At 36.8% G+C, this 22,262-nt stretch overlaps 3 protein-coding genes across 3 annotated transcripts; 2 read left to right on the top strand and 1 right to left on the bottom strand.

The window, feature by feature from the left end:
* The first annotated feature begins 37 nt into the window (after positions 1-37).
* Positions 38-1,140, top strand: LOC108607819 (PRA1 family protein 3). The gene has a single exon (XM_017998867.2). The coding sequence runs from the start codon at positions 375-377 to the stop codon at positions 999-1,001; it is 627 nt and encodes a 208-aa protein (XP_017854356.1). The 5' UTR covers positions 38-374; the 3' UTR covers positions 1,002-1,140.
* Positions 1,141-1,894: 754 nt separating this feature from the next.
* Positions 1,895-3,573, top strand: LOC108607818. The gene is made up of 5 exons (XM_017998865.1): positions 1,895-2,155; positions 2,212-2,456; positions 2,512-2,685; positions 2,743-3,096; positions 3,154-3,573. Exons 1-4 carry the CDS (start codon positions 1,937-1,939, stop codon positions 2,954-2,956), a joined length of 852 nt encoding a protein of 283 aa, XP_017854354.1. The 5' UTR covers positions 1,895-1,936; the 3' UTR covers positions 2,957-3,096; positions 3,154-3,573.
* Positions 3,574-5,657: 2,084 nt separating this feature from the next.
* LOC108608437 (brain tumor protein) lies at positions 5,658-22,262 on the bottom strand. The gene is given in 5 exon segments (XM_033294771.1): positions 5,658-5,744; positions 11,361-11,899; positions 11,901-14,467; positions 15,684-15,924; positions 22,184-22,262. Coding segments are annotated over 3 exon segments (3,075 nt in total). The 5' UTR covers positions 14,405-14,467; positions 15,684-15,924; positions 22,184-22,262; the 3' UTR covers positions 5,658-5,712.

Here is a 22,262-nt window from a genome sequence, read left to right as displayed (position 1 = left end):
GGACATTTCGAGCACAGATTTTACGCAAAAAAAAGCTAACTTGGCAGCACAGAGTGCATATGAGTCAACTTGTTAAAGAGCCACACGTACAAATAGTACAATAAATCGTACAAAATTTCGAATTTGCGCTGGATTCTGAAGGAGAGGAGTATAGTGATATCGACGAACATCTCGATTTCAATTCCACGGAGCGCACACCACTCTTGCCCAAGGTCAAAGCGAAACGAGTATTGAAAATCGAACGCCGTTTTGTGAAGCCAAAACTAAAGCAATTGGCATCTCAGCTGCTTGCCAAAGATTATAAGCGTGGCCAAGGTCAATTCAACTACCAGAAGTTAAGCCAAACACTTACCAAGCCTAACAAATACTCAAAGATGTCGGCACCGTCTACCTCTGCCGCAAGTGATGCTGCCGCTGCGTTGGCTGGAAGTCTGCAGTTGCCGCCACTACGGACGTTGGATGACTTTGTGCTAGGGTCGGCTCGATTCCAGTTGCCCAATCTGAAGGACTTCGACAAGTGGGGTAATCGGGTGGTCAAAAACCTGCTGTACTACCAAACCAATTACTTTTTGGTCTTTCTGGCCGTCTACGTGCTGATGATTGTAATTAATCCAACCAAGATCATCAGTGGCTTGATAGTCCAGGCCCTCATAATTGCTGTCATTTGGCAGTTCTTCAGCTCAAAATCGAAGAAGAACTTTATTGCAAGCCGCCTCACCGGCGGCAATGCCGTACTCTCCGCCCAGAGTGAGCAGCAAAAGTGGTATATACTGGCGGGTGCTTTGTTGGCCGGCTATCTTTTTTTGCATATGATAAGCGCGGTGCTGTTGACGGCTTTTACTCTGCTGCTTCCCATCTCGATGACATTTATCCACGCCTCGTTGAGGTTGCGCAATATTAAGAACAAGCTGGCTAATACTATTGAAAGCTTTGGTCCCTCCACGCCAATGGGCGCACTGTTAGATGCCTTGAATGTGCGCGCTGATGGAGTGATTAACTAAGGAGCTGAGTGCCGGAGCTCTTTGTTGGCCATGTTTGATATTTGTTCGTAGTTACATGTATGCATGTTGATGCTTTAAATCACTGTATTATTATATACTACTAGCTGATCGTTTTTATCAATTAAAAAATTATGATTTTATTCTAAAATGTATACCATACATATATGCAATCAATAAAATTGTCTCCCCAAACAAGTAATTTACAATTGATAAGCTAATCAGCTAATCTTCGCCACCTCATGGAAGGACATGACCCAATAGACTTAGTTTGTCTTTCAGATCATAAAAATATGTGATAATGAAAGTGACGGTTTTGAATGAAATCTGAAATTTTTACTAAAATATCCATCCATGCGGAGGCAGGTGAATAACTATCAATAGATTCAAAAAATGTAACAATGGTTGAAAGTCAAAAATTGATTGAAAACTACAGAAGTGATCAAAATATCCAAATGTAATTTAAAATTATCGAAAAGCTTAAAGTGTATGTAGGGTAGGATCACTAAGCATGTTGTTGTTGTATGTTTAGTGGTAGGATCGCTGCACTTTCTTAAGTAGGTTCAAAACGATAGCATTTATATTATTGTTATATAAATTCTAGCACTTTACCAGTTTAATAATAGTTAAAACACTTTAATTATCCCTCTTATATGTGTTTATATTTTTAAATTGTATTGTATTGTCACCGAACACTCTCGATGTCTATTTTCAAGTAAGTGGGTACGCATGTGCATCAAGAAAATAACAAACAAAATCTCGTATGCAGAGAGAGAGAGAGCGAACTTTTTCTCTTTCCAAGAACTTCCGCTCTCGTATATGTATATTGCCGTTTTAGCTGATAACATTTTAAAAAAATACTACTTATAGATAATGTTCTTATAGTTCGATTAACTGACACTCATTCGTAGTCTAGCTTTTTACCGGAATATACAAACATGTCGCAGCAATTGGAACAGAAAACGCAATCCCTGCTGGAAATACCAATCAGTGAATGGACATTTTTATGTGATCTTTACGCTGATAGAAAGTGCGAAACTATGAGTTATAGTTTAATCAGTCACTTTTTAAAATGGGTGCAGTTCGAGCCCAATTTAGACATAAAATGCTTATCTCTAGACGAAAGCTGGCGCAAGGATGGCACTTTTTTGATAATTGTGGGTATTTGCTATTATATAGTCAAATAAAATACATTTTCATCCTTAACTTTAAGGGCGCCCTCGGGAATAAACAAAAGGACGTGTACTTTGATACTTTAAGCGACAATATGGACCGCTTGTCCCAGTTACTGGAGTGCTTTACAATAGATCCTAAAGACATTATGCTCTTTGGATATAGTAAACGCGTAGTCCCTGCAGCTGAAAGGTACATAAGAAAGTTCCCTAACACACCTTTTACTACCATAGCGACTGTTCTATATAGAGCTAGTCCGGATATAATAGCTGGATTTAGCACAGAGTAAGTGACCAATGTTTGTTGCTATAATCAATACTAAGACTTCTTCCTACCATAGCCCACCTGCTGGTCTTGAGCTGCGTCGCTTAGCAATTGAGGATGCTGAAACCGTCAATGCGCTTTGGCCACATCGAACTGAGGGTTCTGTAAATTTTGTCAAGCGTCTAATAACTCACCATCTTTCTGTAGGTGCTTACGATGCAAATGGTCGAATGGTTTCCTGGTGCTTAAGGTTAGCATGTTAAGAAAAAATTCACACCTATATTATTGACGTACTTATAAATTGTAGGGAGCCAATAGGTCGTGTAGGCATGTTGCAAGTGCAGGAATCCCAGAAGCGTCTCGGCTTGGGCAGCCTAATGGTGCGCTATATATCAAAGAAGATAATGGAGCAGGGAGAAGAGGTGCTTGCAGCAGTTGTTCTAGAGAATGTGGCTTCGAGTAAAATGTTTGAGAAACTCGGTTTTAAACAGATTGATAATGTCTATTGGACCTACTACTAAATAAATTTACAAGTAGGCCGAGCCTTTATTAATGCTAAATCTTTTTGTCAGCGTTAGTTTTAACATTGAACTCGAGCTGACTGGTTTGCTTTTATAAAAGATCCCAAACAAAATTCATCGGTTTGAGAAAATCTCCTTGGGTAAGCTAACCAAGCAATAGTCAAAGCTCAAGCTGATTCGATCCCACTATTGACCAGTTGACCAGTGTGCTCAACATGTGCTGCCAAAGCCGTTACTATCGCGATACGCCCTGTGTGCAGTGCTGCTTAGTCGACTGCAGTTATTGTTGCTATCGCACCGCCTGCTGTGGTCCATGCGGACCCTGTCATACAGCTGCTCCTGGCTGCTGCGGTGGTGCCTGTGGTGATTTAAATTACAAATACTCCTTTTTTGGGCTACATTTGCTTTAGTTTTCGATGGAGCCTACCACAACTGGAAACACTGATGTCAACCAAGTGCAAAGAGGGTCAATAGAGCTACCCAAAAAACGAAGATACTGCCTAAATTAATATGAAGAAATTATAACAATACTTACTGAAGTTCAATTCGTTACTTAGCGGATTACTTGTAGCTCTTTTTGAATAAAACCAATATAGTGACTTTTATTAAAAACAAAATAATTATGTTTTTTTTTATTATTATTTTTGGTGATGGAAATAGAAATCCTTACAATATAAATTGTTGCTGCTTTGAGTTTGTTTTGGTTTTTTTTTTATTATTACTGTTACACAACATTTTTTAAATGTTAATCAATACAATATATAATAATAATTCTTGTTTTTTTTTAATTATGTACTTCGAAAATTGTGGCCCCTAAGCATTAAAAGACTTATTTTTGCTTTAAGTTCTGGTTAATTGTTTTTGTTTGTTAAGTACAATATTAATCAAATTTATAGAAATAAGTTCCTGTCGAACTTAATTTTTTTATAATCAGACGCGCAAATTACAGACAATTTGCTTTGCTTTTATGTATAAAAATATTTATTGTTTTAGAATTTTTTTTGTCACTTACATATTACAATAATAAGTGTCATTTATAGTAATTGTTTGTTTGCTGTTTTTACGCACACAAATATAATCGTAATAATAATAGTTGTAATAAGTTTAATAACATTCACATTTATGACATCGGTATACGATTACGTTATCTATGTGTGTGTATATATGTATGTTTGCATGTACTATTTACTCTTGTTGCAATCGCGTATGTAATAAAAATAGTAATACACAAAATAAATATATCTATACATACATATATATTTCAAGTAAATGCGTTTCATATGCGTCTAGTTCTCAATAAATTGCCATATTTTTACTGTGGGGCTTTAAATACACATATGTATAAACACGTGTGTATGTGCTTGTTAAAAATTTCATATGCAGGGTGTGTCTACTGTACTAGATTGAACCAATAGAAAGTAAAAATATATAGAGACAAAGAGAGATAGAGTTGGCAGTTAACATTTGATCTGAGTACAATATAATAAAATATAAATAATGAGTAAGACCCTCTGTACTTAGAAAATTGCTTGCCAGGAGCTGAGCTTTCATCACACTCACATTTCTATGTACAGGGCGTCTTACCTTTGAGTTTTTCTTGTTTGTTCGTTCTGGCTTTAAAAAGGGGGTTTCTTTTAGAACTTTACTATATGCATCATATAAGAAACAGTGCGCATATAGTATGCATTGGTGGGCGTGTTTATACCTTTTTCTTTTACTTTCGTTCATATCTTCATTTTCCGTACACTCATTAACATAAATTTAACAATTTACCGAAACAGCCAAGAGCACCTTGGCACTCCACTTTGATATATCATTTACCTTTTCAGTCCTTTAGTCCATAATCTATATATATTTTGGGTTTTTGTTTTTCCTTGCTTTCTGCTTTAACAAATATTTATTTTGTATTTCTTTAAAAACATAATTTGAGCGAAATATGCATTAACTAAGAGTTAAGAAAAACAATTGATACGGTAACCATATAAAATGTATGTAATGCATGTACACATATATACGTTCATACATAATGCCATTTAGCAACACCCTGTATACTATCTTTTCAAATATGTTTAAAATTCAACTTTTTTCGTTTTCTTAGCAGAGATTTCAATTGGAAAAGCGTTGTACATATGTATATTACATAGTATGTATGTATGCGGTAAATGCTAAAAACGTTTGCTAAAGACATTCATTAACTTAATTGTAACGACATTTAACATTAAATTTAAAGTTTGGTGTTTTTTGCGTAGGTTATAAAAATACATATACATAATAATTTTTTTTTGTCGTTTTGTTTTTTTGTAAAATGACTAGATGATGCTTTTGATGATGAACTATATAACTAGATATAAATATGTATATAATTCTATATGAAATTCATGAACTTTAATATTAGCTTATTCTTTTTTCTTTAATATTTAATTAACTTGGTAAGCTAACATTTATTATAAATCGAAGTGTGTGTGTGTGTGTGTGTGTGTGTGTGTGTGTGTGCGCGGTTCGACCGTAGAGACTCATTACACTAACACCGTTATATTATTTTTTTTTTTTTTGAGTCCCAAAATTGATTTAAATTATTTATGTACTTAATATCCAAAGTATGTGGAAAATAATTTTTTTTTTTTTGTATGAATGAATTTTGTTAGAATTAAGATGAAAACAACTTTCAACAGAATTTCTTTAACGAAAAAGGAGTGTATATGGAATTGTATTAAACATAAACTAACTTTTTAAAAATGTGTGTTTTTGTTGCTGTTTTAAGCCAAACTGTTGTGCATTTGTCGTGTAACTGAAAATAAATAATTGTACAAAATGAATATAAAAAATAAAATACGATTGATTTTTGTTTAACAACTTTAGACTTTAATAAGAACAACGAAATTAAATGAAAATACAAAGTACGGATTCAAGAAAACTAAAAACTAATTTTATTAACAATACTTGTTTTGTTTACTTTTTGATTTGTCATGCTTATGTTGACTGTTGAATACATAAATGAATTGCGTTAATAACCGATATACCGGTATACGATCTACAATAAATACTATATATGCTTATGATGTAAATGCTTGAAGTTTACGCTTTGTTCAAATACAAATACAAACTACAAATGCTTGGATATGAATGTGTTGGTAGTCTTCAATAGGAAGTATAAGCAGCTAACAACAAACAGTTATGTATAATATATAGTGTTACATGTATACATATATTTATATATATTTAAAAATGTATTTTTTAAATTTAATGCTTATGCTTACAAATAAAAGCAGCTAGTAAATATGCTACAAATTTAGTTGCTTGTTACTATCCATGTATATTTGTATGTGTATGTATGTGTGTTTATATGTATTCTTGCGCGCAAATTAAAAGTGCAGTAGAGAAGACAGGGAAAAGAGTAGAAATAAAGTGGAATATTTAGTAGCTGCAAAAGAAACAAACAAATGACATTGAAAAATTCCCTAAACGAGTCCCAATATTCTTTAACAATATTTGTATACATTTTTTTTTGTATGTTTCACGTTTACGTTTTCGAAGCAGTCTAAGATTTTGTTGTTCAAGAGTTTATAAAAAAAAGAAACTAAACAATAAAACACATACATAAGTATGTACATATGTGTATGTAAGTAAGTATGTGTGTAATTCGTATTTAGCAACATTTCTTAGCTATATATGTTTTGTATATATATAGTGTATGTATAATTTAATGTGTAAATGTTTTCTTTGTGTAAAAATCAGTCATAGTTTAATTGTTTATCAATTTCATTATGCATGGCTAAGTCCGCCAAAGCCTGGGTGTGTGTCATAGCTGTCAGCTCGGCAACGCCTAGCGCATGGACAAAAGCTTTAAGCTATAAGCAAAGCTCACACACACTTGCTTAGTCGCACATACTTACACACTCACTTGCACTAGCATGCATGTGTTTCGTCTTGTTGTCTTGTTATTTTGTTGTAACTTCGTGTTAACGTATGTTTGTATGTATGTGTATATATTTTTTGTAAGTATGTATATGCGTATGTACATAAATATGCCCTAATATTCTAAATTGAACGCGTAAGTTGTATGTATACAATTACAAAACTTACTTTCTTAGAATCTAGTAAATTAGTTCAGACAACTCAGGACATACACTACGCAAGCAAGTACGTTGGTATGTCGATAAACGGTTGAAATTATTTAAGTTAAGCGTTTAAAAAAATACACACACATTATTATTATTATTAATATTATTATTGCAGCTAACATTCAATTTAACTTTAATTAATTGTAGTTTGATGCAAGGTGTTATATCAAGCTTTCTACTTACAAGAAAGAAACACAAATAAATGTATTACTTACTTAATATTATCAATTGTTGCTTGTATTAGTTTAAGTTCATATATGCTTTAAGTCTAGTAATACTTAAAAAACACTTCTACGAAGCCAGTTTGAAATTTTGATAATTAGTTCGCTGCTTGTGTCCTCCATATCTTTTGCTTACTGATGTACAAAATGCTCAACAATTTTCATTTATCTTTTTATAATAATTTTTCCTTTGCCTTTTTTAGTTTGCTGTCTTTTCTTTGATTTCGTGTTTAATAACATTTATCAAAAATATAAACTACATTAAAAAGTACATGTTTTTATTTTTTGTTTTGTTTATATGCAAGGAAGGTTTAGGGTAGGGAATATTGGTCTGAATCTAGATCTATTTAACTTGTGCTGACAGTCTCAACCTCATAAACTTCCAACCTCAAAACTAAATCATTGTCCTAATTCACACGTCAGTGTGTGTGTGTGTGTGTGTATGTGTTTGTTTGTTTTGCGTTTTTGTGTGTAACCAGACTTGTGGACGCGGACTTGTTTAGGTTTTAGTTCACATCGTTTTACATTTTTGGCTTTAAGATTAGCGTAACATTCATAGCCTAACAATTGGACAAGGAAAAGAAAAATGCTTATGCTTAGCTTAATTATCGATAGGTTGCTGCTTTTGTTGGTGGTGGAATTGTGGGAGTGAAACGATTGAATTTAATTGAGAAATGAGGCGGTGCCCAAAACTAATCACAATTGGCGGCACCCGCATTTTTCAACTACATATAGTTAATAATTTCATTTTGTTTTGTTGTTAACATACATATACAACTATGCTATACCGTTAGTTAGTTAGGTTAATTAGACCAGCGCGTAGCTTTGAAGCGAACACTATGTATCATTTATCGTTATCGTTTATCGATAAAAATTCTGGCTTATGTATTTGTATAAGTAGAGAGCACAGTTATTTGGCGGTATAAAAGTTTACACGTTAGATAAATTTTGTTTGAAAAAATACATTACATTTTAAAATGTATATGCATGTGTATATAGATTTATGTATATAGTTTCTTTTAATATATACATATGTAGATAGCGCATAGTGTGTATTAAATGATTACACGATTTGGAGCTTACATATGTCAATAAGTTTAATTATTTTGTTCTTTAAATATATATACCTAAGTTTTGAATATATATATTTAAAAAATTCTTACATATTCATTTTGCACAGTCTATTAGATTCTCAATTCATCAAAATTGTTATCAACATACATTTTTATATCATGTATATACATATATAAATATCATATATATACTTTACATAGTTAAAGTTCCAATTAAATATTTAAAAATTGTATTTGCATATTCTGTTCTGACTAGGCAAGAAAAAGTTCAGCAATCAAACGTAAACTAAGTGTAAGCAAAACAAACATTTGGTGGAATATAAAAATCATTTAATTATATACTCATCAGTTTTTTGTAATTTCTGTCGGTGTATCGAGAGTTTTAGAGCAATAAAAAAATAATTTCTTTTTTTGTTGCTTGCTAGTGTTGGGGTAACATTATTAAAATGTAATAATATTATAATTTGTAATAGTAAACATAAAAAAACAAATAAGCACAATCGACAGTAAGCAGTTTCGTTTGTGGTTCTTGTTTGTGCAAAAAATTGTTAAAATACTAATAATTATGCATAATAATAATAAATACAATAAAATAGTATTAAACACACGAATGTTCGTGTATATTTATATATATATATTATATATTATTATATATATATATTATAATATAATATATATATAACACAAATATGTAGGCTTAATAAGACCATCAAATTAGCAGTTTTTTTTTGTATTTTTTTTGTTTTTTTTGCATGAATTAACAATTATTTTAAATGTATATAAAAAGTTGTTTTAACAGTTTCAGTTTTGGTGTCAAGTTTAAAAAGTTTTCTCACAAGAAATATACAATACTTTGTTGTTGTTGGTTGTTTGTTTGTTACCGTTACATTACATCTACACAGACAAATTACAATTAGTTTAAAGTACATTACATGACATTTAAATTAAGGTTATAGTTTACAACAAGCAAAAATTAAATTAAGTTTTCAATAACTTAGATATTTCATCCAACTACAATTTAATAATCTCACTTAAGTGAAGAAAAACGAACAAACGTCAAAATGCAAAATTCATACAAAAATCATAATATACATATATTTAAAAAAAAATTACATAAACAAGAAATTCTAGCGAGAAACCAACAAATAATATACGCTAGTAATACATATATATACTTACATATAAGTATGTATGTATGTATATAATTAAGTAATTAATTTTTTATTTTTTGTTGTGTAAATTATAAAAATAAACATTTTTTAAATGCTGTTCCTGTTAATGTTGCGTTTTGTAGTCTCAAATGTTCATACAGTTGCTTGCTTTATAAACAAATTATTTATTATAAATATTTGTATTCCTTTTCTTCCTTTTTTTTATATTATAAGCTCAAACATTAAATTATAAATAAATTGTCAACGAACACAATGTGAAAAAGTGCTTAAATAAATTGTAAGCAAATTATGCATTTACATTAATTAGTTTTATCATTAATATTTATTTGAGCTTTTACTTTTGAGAAAATAGCAGTTTTTAGTTTGAGATTTTTTTCAATATATATATTTAATGCATATTTATATTTATTTTGTATGTTATCATTAATATTAGCCATTAATAATAAGTTTTTTAAGTCTTCTGCGCTGATTGCCAACCATTTTATTTGTTAATTATTATAGATTTCTATTTTAAAATTGTATTTTTGTTTCGTTTTTTTTTTTTTAATTTGATTGAAGATATGCTACCAACAAATAATTTATAAAAAATTTTAACAACAGTTTAGCGCAAAAAGGCATTAGGAAAACAAAATATGTAGCTAAAGAATAAAAATAAAAAATAAATTCATGTGCGATAAGTGGTTTAACATTTAAGAACAATAATTTCAACTATTATTTTCAGTGCGTTTTTATAGTTTTTTTTTGTTTGTTTTTAGTTTATAAAAATAAGCATTCGGCAATGTCTCTGTATTTTTTGTTATTTTTATAAATATTTGTATAATATATATGTATGTATTAAAATTATGAAAATAAAAAACAATGAAACCATAAAAACTAGGCGAGTATAAAAAAGTTTTGTTTTTGTTGGTCTTGTTGTTGTCGTAGTAAAAGTAGCAAACATTTCATAATAATACAATAATAATAATAATAATAAAGTTATATATTCATTATAAATAATCAGTAATCAATAAAGTTTTACAATCAAAACATAATTTATAACATAAAAAACAGTTCATATTCAAACTATATCTAATCTAAAATCTTGTTGCTTTTCTCATGTTTTTGTTGCTGTAGTTATTGATTTTATGCAATGAAGTAAATTATAACAAACAATTTTCGCAAAATAAACTTAAAAAATACATTCAATCAATCATATGCATATGCATGAGTAAAGTAAATAATTAAAAACAAAAAGTGTACATTTCTCCTTTTCTTATTTCTTCAAGTATAAAATAGTTATCATTTTAGACGAGCGAGTACATAAAACAAATAAAAAACAGTGGAGGGAATCTAATATTTTTTCTTGCTCTTACATTTTGTGTATTGTTATTTGTTTGGAAACTTGAAGCCACTGTGCCAAAAAGTGGGCTTGTCGTGTGGGCGATTCGATGCAAATACAGCAAATACACAAATAAGAAAAGCACTAACCTTAACAAAGTGTAAAAACAAAATTCAACAATAATTTAAAAAGTTAATAATAAAAGATAGAGAGTGAATTAGATTAGAATTTAAAGGTTAAAGGTTACTTGCTAAATGCTATGCTATGCTATGCTATGAGAGAGCGAGCGAGCAGGAAAGAGCAATAGAGCGATAGACTAAAGAGAGAATCGCGCGCAAGTTGAATATCTCAGAACTTGTTTACATTATTTGCTTTTCAATTGTTTACTTGTTTGTATTGTATCGTATTGTAATTGTAGTTGTAATTGTAATTGTATTTGTATTTGTAATTGTAATTGTATTGTGTGTAGTTTGTTTGCAAAGTCTATCTGCTTACATACCGACTGGCGCCAGCTGAACGTAGCGGTAGATATATAGACGATAGTCCTTGCTGGCCAAGACGACGCTGCCATCATCCATGAGCGCGACATCGAAGCACTGGGCATGCTTCACCTTCGACTCCAGCGCCGAGATCAGTTGACCATCCTGTGTGAAGATGGTCAGATTGAAGTTGTTGTGATTGTCGGCAATCAGAATCTCTCCGTTGGAATTAATGCCCACGCCAATGGGATAATTGGTGATGCCCTCGCCGCCAATTTGACGCAGATATTGGCCCTCATAGTTGAACACCTTGACGCAATGAGCGCGATTGTCGCTAATAAAGATCTCCTGCTTGTCGTTCACTACCACGCCGTTGGGGAACTCCAAGTGCTTGGAGCACCCAAACTTGTGCAGCACATTGCCATTCTGATCAAAGATAATCACGCGCATCACCTTGCACTCCACAACAATAATACGCCCCTTATTGTCCACCGTGACGCCGCGCGGATGCTGCAAGATGGTCGCACCGAACTTCCGCACAAACTGCCCATACTGATTGATCGCCCGAATTGCGCACCACGGCCACGCGATTGGGATAGAGCAGCTGCGAGTCGCGCTTGCCGCATTCGCCAAACTGGAACTTGAAGCGTCCCTCCTTATCGAAGATCTGGATTCGATGGTTGTTGGTGTCCGCCACAATAATGTCATTCTGCGCATTGACGGCCACGCCACTGGGCTCGGTGAACTGGCCCTCCATGACGCCGAATTCACCAAACTTGCAGTGATAAATCATCTTCTGGCGCTTGATCTGCGACTTGGGTGGATAAATGGAGGCGGACAACAGCTTGTTTGTGAGATCCAGGAGCGACTCGTTGCTCACAGCGCTGCTGCTGTTGCCATTGGTGACGTTCGACAGACTTGCAAATGCATCCACAACAACCGAGTTGTTGCTGTTGCCAAGGGACACAGCGGTCGTGCTGGAGGCGCTGCTGAACAGATTGTCGCTGCCGCCATTGCTCCACTTCTCGTAGGGATTATAGTGGGTCAGGCTGGCACTATTGCGTTTGGGCAGCAGCTCACTGAAGTGTGGCAGCTCGTTGAGATTGCGCTCGCGTGCTCCGCCGAGCAGCACGCAGCCGCCATTGCTGTAAACGCCGGCGCCGCTGCTATTACTGCTGTTGCCGCTGCTGTTGTCCAAGAGACTGCCCAAGCCCAAGCCAGGAAGAAACGATTGCTGTTGTAGCTGCAAATGTTGCTGCTGCTGCTGCTGATGATGGTGACTGCCTGCGCTGCTGGCGCTGCTGTTGCTTGCGCTTTGCGTAGGTCGCGCTATGGGCGGCTGCTTGCCATGGCTCATGTGGCTAAGACTCAAGCTGGACTCGTTGCTGCCGCAGCTGCCGCTGCGTATGTAGCCAAACGTGTTGCGCACTCCCGCCTGTATGGACTGGTAGTTGGACATGAACTCGAGCTCGAAGGGCAGCTGCATGTCCTGCACGCCCGTCTGCAGCTGCTGCTCCATGGTCTTGCGCAGCAGCAGCGCATCGGAGAGCAGCGGTCCACTGCCAGCATTGCTGGGCGTACGCTCGATAGCATCGCAGCTGGCCAAGCCCTTGTCGATGAGCTCCTTGGAGCGCTGCAGCCACAAAGCATTGCCATTGACCTTGGCCGTGTAGAGTGTCTCCAGCTCCTTGTGCAGCTCCGACTTGCGCTCATCCAGCATGGAGGCGAAGAACTGATGCGTTTCATTCAATTCGTTCAAAGCCTTTTGATACTGCAGCTTCACCTTGGTCACGCTTTGCTCTGCGCTCCCGGCTATGGTCACAATCTCCCCAATCTTACCACGCATATCGGCCAATAGGGTCTGAAATGCGGCTTCGTTCTGACTGTTGGCTGCTGTTGCAACTGCTGCAGCTGCGGCTGCTGCTGCTGCTGTAATTGTCGCAGCTGCTGCCGCCGGCGATTGCACATTTTCAAGCTCGTGCAGTCCTGTCGAATGCTCCAGCACAATGCACTCCTTGCACACAAGCGTGCAGCATGTGCGGCAGCTAAACTTTAACAGCTCGTGCTTGTGACGCGCGCAAAATAATTGACGTTGCATCTGCTGCTGCTGTTGTTGTTGCTGCTGCTGTTGCAGCTGTGTGGTGTACAGGGTCTCGTGTTGTTGCTGCTGATGCTCCTGTGCATTGTTGGCTGCTGCTGCCAGCACAATCTTGGACAACTGTGACATGGGTTGCGTTTCAGTTTGTTGCTGCTGCTGTTGCTGCTGCTGTTGTTGTTGCTGCTGCTGCAACATCATGGTCAGGCTGCTGGCGTATTTGAACTCGCTGGCAGCGGGATTGTTGGTACTGCTGTTGCTGCAGTTATTGCTGCTGGGTGTAGCTTCGAAGCCTTTGATCAGGCACACATTGTGGCCGTTGAAGCAGTGCATAAACTCATGTGCTGTCACGCAATTGGCGCATAGATATCGGTGGCAATCGAAGCACTTGGCCACCGCGTCGCTGCTCTTGCTCTTGCAGGCGGTGCAGCGTGCTGGGGCAAGACTATTGCTGCTGCTGTTGTTGTTGTTGTTGTTGTTGTTGTTGCTCCCCTTGCCTGCGCCCACAATCAAACTACTAATGCTGTTGCTGCTGCTGCTGCTGTTGTTGCTGCTGGCGCTCGGCAGATTGCTACCAATGACGCCGGGACCATTGCTGCCCACATTATTGCTGTTGCTGATTACACTGCTGCTGGTGCTGCCGCAGCCGCTGAGGCCGCTGGTCGAGCAGCTGGACGATGACGATGATGATGAACTGGAGCAGGATGAAGAGCTGGCCGATGAACTGGACGATACCGACGCTGAGATTGGATGATGACCATTGATTACAGTCACATCCTGTCGCACTTTAACCGTCACCTGACTGCCAGCTGTGTATTCATCGCTGCAGATTGCCGAATCGCTCGCTGGTGGTGAGGAGCCGCTCAGCGTCAGCGGAGAGTCTGATAGATAGCCGGCGTGCTCGTATGATTCTATGGAATTGGTACCCCCACGCATGGAGTCCAAGGATGGGGTCGGCGACGACGCCATCTCTTTAAGTCTTGTCTGTCTTAGTTAAATGATCAATCCGAAGTAGGTTCTGGAAACGACCAGCTGCAATAAGAAAGAATAGGTAAGGGTAACCATCAGTACAAATCTTTAAGTTACATAGCAAATGGAATTTGAGTCGGAGTATAAAACTTAAGTTTCCTAACTAGTGTAGTTAGTAGTATTGTAATATATTTGTTCAAGTAACGCGACACAACTGAAACCAATAAATGTTGATAGCGTAGCTCCCAATCCAAGCTAGGCTCGAGTTTGCTTTGGAATTTCTTTCTTATTGCTTCTTCTTTTATGCGGAAATGTCCCCAACTATTGAATTCTTCTTGACCGCTGTCTAAGGATTACAGCCTTAGATATATATTTTATATGGAGTGTAGCAAAGGCAAGCGTCGATGATAATTTAATTTATGACTAAGAACCACATTGACGACCCCACTATTCTCTAAGGACTTCCTGGCTGAATCACTCATTTTCACAGCGTGAGTCAGCAAAGTTTTAGCATACCTTCCCCTCTTTATTAGTTGTGCAACTTATTATTCAACATTCTTAACATAATTTGTAGCTAATTGTGCCTATTCCCCTCCCTCAGAGAGCCGGGGTGACCCCTTTATTAAACGACATCTCTGATCCGCCCGACCCCGTAGCAACAACAACAATTCAACAAATAGAAACAAAGTGCTTTTTAACGCTATTCGAGGCTGTACCCATTGGAGGGCACGGGTCTCCCCCCTCTGGTAGCTTGAGTAGTCTTAGCAACCCCCACAAGCACTCCCTCCGTCGAAAAGTTTCGGCCATCAACAGGAAATGCAATACACGCACGCCCCAAGGCTGACATCGAGCAGAGGGTGCAAACTCCCACTCCCACTCCCACCCCCACTCCAAACCGAGGGCCGAGTATAAAGTAAACAAGAGCGGCGGCATGAAAAATTTCTAGATTTTCATATGTATGTGCAAATAAAAGAATAAAACAACAACATAAAATCCGTCCACAAAGTGGCGCAACAGTAAAACAGAGAGAGAAGGACGACACAAAAAGAAGTTGTCAGTGAAAGCAAACGAAATGAAATGAAACGCAAAATCCACCCTCGAAAAAGAAAAGCGTCAGTGAAACGCGCGGTTAGCAAACCCTTGCGGGCAAATCGGAGGAGGGTCTTGTGGTGTGAGGTGTTAAAGGTGGTGCAACTGTCTAGACTGTATATATGTATGCACCAATGTACATACATATACATAGATATCAACTTTTATATATATAAACACAACAACTTACCTTTTAAAAACGGATATTTATTTTGGATTATTATTATTTGATGTTAAAACTTGTTGCCCTTTTTGTTGTTCTTGTTAATTGTTGCATTCAATTGAAATTGTTAATGCTGGTCAATAATGGGCTTAAGTTCACTCTCTGGTCCTTGATTGCTTGTTGTGTTCCCCGTTGATAAATATTGTGGGCAAAATTATTTGTAGCATACTTTAAGGGTATCGCCAAATTGGTTCGCACGCGCAAAATTCTGCAATGGGAAATTTATACACATTTAGAATTTTTGTATTTGTATTTTCGATGGTCTGATTGATGCACTAATATTTCAACATGCACTTGTTTTCTCACTAAAAAATAACACTTATGATTTTCATACAAGTTTGCGTGTTACAAAAAGGAGTTTGAACGCTACGCGACGTTTATGCGTCGCAGCTCCCTGCAAAACTAACTAACTTTATGCAGCGCGGCCCGGGTAAAGCTGCCAAGCAACGGCGGCTACGTCAGCAGCGCTGCTCGAAAACTTGACAGATTTACTGCTATTGCGCGGGAGAGCAAAAGAGAATCGCTTTAGTCCTGCTGCAACTGCTCTTGCGTTTGTCCTTTGTTTACGGTAAATGCAATTTGTTGTGCAGCATTTAACCAAATTACATGCAATTAACATGAGCCCACAAGCGAGGTGCAGCACTACAGAGCGAGCGAGCAAACAGTCAGTGAAGCAAAGCAGACATCAAATGGTGAAAAATCAATAATCATATTTACAACTAGGCACCACACGGAAGCAAGCACGCCGCAGCCAACGAGGCAGAGAGAGCGTCCGTGAGTACTTTAAGAGAGCGAGAGAGACGCGCAAAAAGCACGTATGCTGAACTGTTGAATGCCGGTCCACAAAAACCGGTGCCTTTGCAACAAGAAAAACAACAACAACAACAGCAACATTTTTGCAGCCTGCAGCCGCCCAAGCTCACGTACACATACACACTTAGCTGTGTGCATGTATGCATGTATTAGAAACAACCCCCTAAAACAATATGGCGTCGGCCAGTCACCCACTCAAACCAATAAAGCAACAATTTTCCATGACCATCAACGCTACAGGTTGCGCGACAGACGCTCTCTTCGGCCTCGGTCTCGTTCTTCTATCCTCTCTGAGCGCAGTAAGCACGAGTAGGAAGAGGTGGCAGCATTTAACGCTAAAGCGATAATGCTCAAACCTATGGTGAGGTTCTCTGCTCTGGCGCTGTCTCTCTTGCCCTGCGTGCGCATGATTTTGAACTTTTTGGGCAACGACCGCAGCAGGCGCTCTCCCACACTTTCCTCTGCTGCTGTTTATGCTCACTGGGTGGGCGACTGGTCGCACATATGCATAAGATATATGTAAAACTCTGCCGGCGTTGCTAGAACATTCAAGGCGCACTCATACGCCGCGCCGCGCCGGCTGCAATTCAAGCAAAGCATACAACAACATTATTTTGTTGTTCCTCTCTCTCTCTCTCTCTTCTATCTCTTCTATCTCTCTCTCCCTCACTATCCGTAATCCGATGTTTGTTGTTTCTATGATAATTGTTGTTGTATCGCTTTTAAATGCGCGCACACACAAAAGTAAGCACAAAGTGCAGCAGACAATAATAAATTATAATAAATAAATTAAATTATCAGCTAAAAGTTTTTAAATACAAATGTTAATAAAATGCCACAAATACCAAAACAAACAACTAACAACATAGATACCAGATGTCTGCATGTTTTTAACAGAACCGCGAAATTTCTATGCATGTATGTAGATAAAATACCAAGACAGGCTATGGACATTAACTTTTTTTTCGATTTTCTTGTTAACATAAATTGGGAATTGTTTGCATATTAGTTAAGACTACTAACTAAATAGGCCGAAATAGGTTTGCATAGCTAACAGCGCCACAGCAATAACCTTTTGTCAGCATACACAACTGGTCTCGCTGACAATTTATGATGAAATTGCAGGCTGCAGTGTAAAATTGTATTTTACACATCTATGATGTCTATATGTGTATGTATGTATGTGTTGTTTTTGCTTGCTGATGATTCTTAGTATTTTTTTTTTTTGGCAATATTAGTCATGGAAAGAATTGTTGAGTGTATAAGGCTGAATTATGTTTTTTACTGAACAAACTCAAAATACTCTTGCTGTTTATAATCTTGCATCTGACATAATCATTATAAACCAGAATGCATGAAATCTGATTCAACACATACACACGCATAATCTTCACGCATTTGTCATCTATTTCAACAGGTTAGTTAATATAATAATAACGTGCTGTGTGACTATTATTTTCGTTATTATTGCGCTGACTACTGAAACAACAAGAGGCACACCTATGACAGCAACATATCCAAAATAAACGCACATATTTAGCACTAAATTATTAATTGATAGTGATAGTGGGACTTGTCGGCTCGCTGCTTGCATGATTAGATTACCAAATGGGAATTGTTGGGAGTAAGATAGAGGTGGAATAGAAAGATACCGAAACGCTTGAATTGTATATTATGCTGGCAAGATAAATATCAATAGATTTTAGTGTCTTCTGCTCCAGGAGCAAAAGAGATAGGGACACAGCAAGAGCAAGAGCAATAAATCATTGCGCCATATGTTTTGTCTTTAGATCAGATAGACGGATATTGATGGAACAGTCAGTACAGTTACAAATGAATGTATGTATGTATGTGTATGTATTCAAGAAATTCCAACATAAGTTGTAAAAGCATTTAAAAATAGGAGCTAATAATAATTAAGGCAGAGAGTGCACAACGAGCAGCAGCTCATTAAGTTTACATATGCAAGAGAAGTGATGATGCATTTAGAAGTATGGGGGTAAGAAAGCGCATGTGTACATACATAGGTATATGTATATGTATGTACATATGTATGTAAGTTGAGGGAGTGAAGTAAAGTGAAACAAAAATGCGCAGAGAGGGCGAAACTAATTGCAAAAATGTTCAGAAAGATTATAAATTTCATGGCTCAAGAAAAACAAGGCAGACAGCAAGTGTAGAAGAGCAACCAGAGCCACATCAGAAACATCAAATTGAAATACTACTACATTCATACAAAATATATGTACATTTGTGTGTGTGTGTGTGTGTATTACACCAAGTTCAGGGCAGGTGCAAGTGACACTAGAATGCGAGGGACACACACAAAGTTAGTAGTAAGAATGGCAAATTTTTCCGAAAAATGCAATTATTGCATTCGCTTCACTTCATTTTATTTGTCAGCATAAAAGCACAAGCATAAGCATGTTCCAGTTCCATGCATTCCACGCGAAGTCAATTTGGGGTTGCAGCAGCAGCAGAGTTCAATGGTACCCAACGGCCACAGCAACAACAATAATTACAACAGCAACCACAACAAAGCCAAAGAGCATGACATACACACACACCACTAATGGATACAAGCGAGCGCGCAAAAAAAAGAAGTTCAGCACAAAACGCAAACTGTATAACAGCAAGTCAGAAGAGTAGACAAAAAAGAACAAAGCATGCAAAATGTGCAAAAACAGCTACGTCGACATCGACGTTTTACCTGCGCGCTCTCGTTGCTTCTAAACGGTCTGCAGCTGCACACACACATACACTCACAAATGTTTATTTGGATGTGTGCAGATAGATATATGTATATATAAATACAGCTTACTCTCTTCTAGTCACTAAGGGATAATTGGGAATCGCCCACCACGATGCAAATTAGTTTTTAGTAATTTTTTTGTCATTTCTGCTGGCCAATCTTCCAAAAGGCGTTAGCTTCATCTTCAGTGTGGCAAATTGAAAACAATCTCAATGAACGAGCATTTTATTGAGCAAGAACGAAATTTATAAGAAACAATGGGCAAAATATCAGCGTACCCTTTATGATATCCCACGCAGCAAAGAGAGCTTGAGTACAGCAGCGAGACAACGGAATAACAAAGGCAATGCAGAACAGCAACAAATTTAACAAATAAGTCCCTGAATCCCAGACATCTCTTGCAACATACTGCAGTCCGCATTTTATGGCTCTTTTATACATAAATATGTATATACCTACATACATATGTACATAAATACACACACAAACAATCTGAGCACGCTGTCTGTCTGTCTCTCTCTCTCTCTCTCTCTCTCCCTTGGTTGCTCGCTAATACAGTCAATTGTTTCTATGGGAAACAACGATGCCATCAATGCAACTTGCATATACCCTATACAAGTCCTACTTACTTACAAGCGGAGAAAAAGTATCTCAAATTCATACAGCTGATCTATAGTGTAAATTTAAGTTTTTATTACTGTAATTTAACAGCTTAAACCGCTTTTTAGTGCCTGTGGCAGTCTACTTTTTAGTCCTGTTTAATGTTTTCTGTCATCCTAAAACCTACACTGTGATATATCTGCGTATTAAGTCTGCACTCATTTATTTTTAATTGCTGACAATGCGCTGCGCCACAATAAAGTGCGCGTAATTCAACTTTGGTGAACTGAGAACAATATTTTTAAACAGTATACGAATATATATATTTGTATATGCATGTCTGTATTGTTCTTGGTTTTCCAACATCCCTCCTCTCTCTCTCTCTCTCTCTCTCTCCCTTAAGACTTTCGTAGACCATCCAATCAAATTGTACGTGTCTCTTGCACAGTGAACGTGTAAACTTTTGATAAATATTTACTATCTACTTAAACATTTTCAATTAGAGTTGTACCAATTTTTGTTGTGTATGTGCTCACACACAATATCTTTACTTTATCTATTACGTGGAGCTTCCCCAAAGCAAGCGAAACGGCAGTGAAGTGAACGAGTGCAAGTTCTTGATAATGGAAATATAAGAAATTGGTACACTGGTACAGATTGTCGCACCAAAAGAAACTGAAAACTAGGCAAGTTCGATATGAGCTCTTATACATATATACATATGTATGTATATAGAATATATATAATTTTACAATTGCTCGTGTTTGTATGTAAATAGGCTACTGATATGAGCTGGATAGGTTTTAAGTTATTTTCTGTAGGACGGGGCCGGCCAGGCCAATAGAAATGGGCGAAAGATTTGCTCAAATGCGAAACTGAGCGTTAAACAACAACTGAATCTCCACATGGAACCCAATACGTAAACACACACACACACTCACAAGTGTGTACATATTTTAAACACGTTTTTGAATTTGTTGCTAAACGTAAATAAAAACACATCGTACACATGTTGCTGTATTTTTAATGACTTGGAAACGAACGTGGCTCACACGTTGCTACAACAAAGAGTCGCTTATCGTCGTCAGTTCCGATGCTTAGGGTGTGAGCACAATTAAATTAAAGAACATTCGCTCGCTGTAATAATTTGTTATTTTATTTTTTTCTTTTTAAAACGTATTTTTATTCTTCCGCTATGGCCGCGACATTAGCGTCATTGTATATACACATGAATATTAACTGTAAGCCGGGCTGTTAAATCTTTAAGCATTGTTTAAACAGTTGCGCAGAGCAAGGTCGCGCCCCCCAATCAGGTTGTTGCACCTCTCTTATAAACAAGCATTCGCACTCGCATTCGCACTCATATGAAAGGCAATTATTTAATGCGAAAGAAACGTGTAGGAGACCTAACCCTGACGTTGTGATAAGCTTTAAGGAAAGAGTTTACAACTTGAAAAGTTCACATATTATTTGCTTGAAGAAACTGAGCAGCATTTATTGTTTTTAGAACACTGTACACTTTGTATGAAGGTAAACTTATGTCTATTTTATATCATTAATCAAGCACAGGCAGATAATTTAAAATTAAACTTTCAAAGGTAAGGCACTTCAAATACGAGTTTTCAAATATTCTGAAGAATGCTTCATAGCCGCGTCTGTAGTCTGTTTATGGAAAAGTTGTCATGCAGCGAGCGGTAGCAATAAGAAATGAGATAATAACAAAAAATTGGTAAGCATTTATAAAACAAAACACGCGGAATAAGAGAACAAACATGAAATGCAAAGCAAAATCAAGATTGGCCTACGATGACGACGATGATGATGCTGTTGTTGTTGATGGCAGGGCTGCATTACGCTGTTTGTATCCCAAACGTAAGCAGCGAACAGGAAAAAGGCAACAACACAAATACTTGCTCACAAATTATGTACATGTATACATACATATACATATATGCACAAACACACACACTCACAATTGATACAGCCACGCACTCACGTATTCAACGCGCCGCGATTCTAAACAAGTTGATGAACTCTGCGACGCCGACGCTATGCTTGTGTGTATGTATACGTTGGTGTGCATAGAGGAACAGGAAAAACTAAACAGTTTGCATACGCATATACGAGCGGCTATACAAATATATATATACATATATATGTATATATACATACATACATATGTAAGTACGTAGTTTGTTTCTATGCAGCACTCGTTGCACTTTTTTATATGTATGAATGTATATGAATTTTATACACTATTATTAATACTTTTTATTGCTTTTGTTTCATTGCAAAAACTCACACACAAATACATATACTACATATGTAGACGTATTTACAACACCGTTGCGCGCGACACGTTGTTAATGCGGCGAGCGCAA

Source organism: Drosophila busckii, unplaced genomic scaffold, assembly GCF_011750605.1.
Source record: "Drosophila busckii strain San Diego stock center, stock number 13000-0081.31 unplaced genomic scaffold, ASM1175060v1 chrUn_07, whole genome shotgun sequence".
Taxonomy (NCBI): Eukaryota; Metazoa; Arthropoda; class Insecta; order Diptera; family Drosophilidae; genus Drosophila; species Drosophila busckii.
The sequence above is the reverse complement of the archived record's forward strand: the minus strand, read 5'-3'. Positions and strand labels throughout refer to the sequence as shown.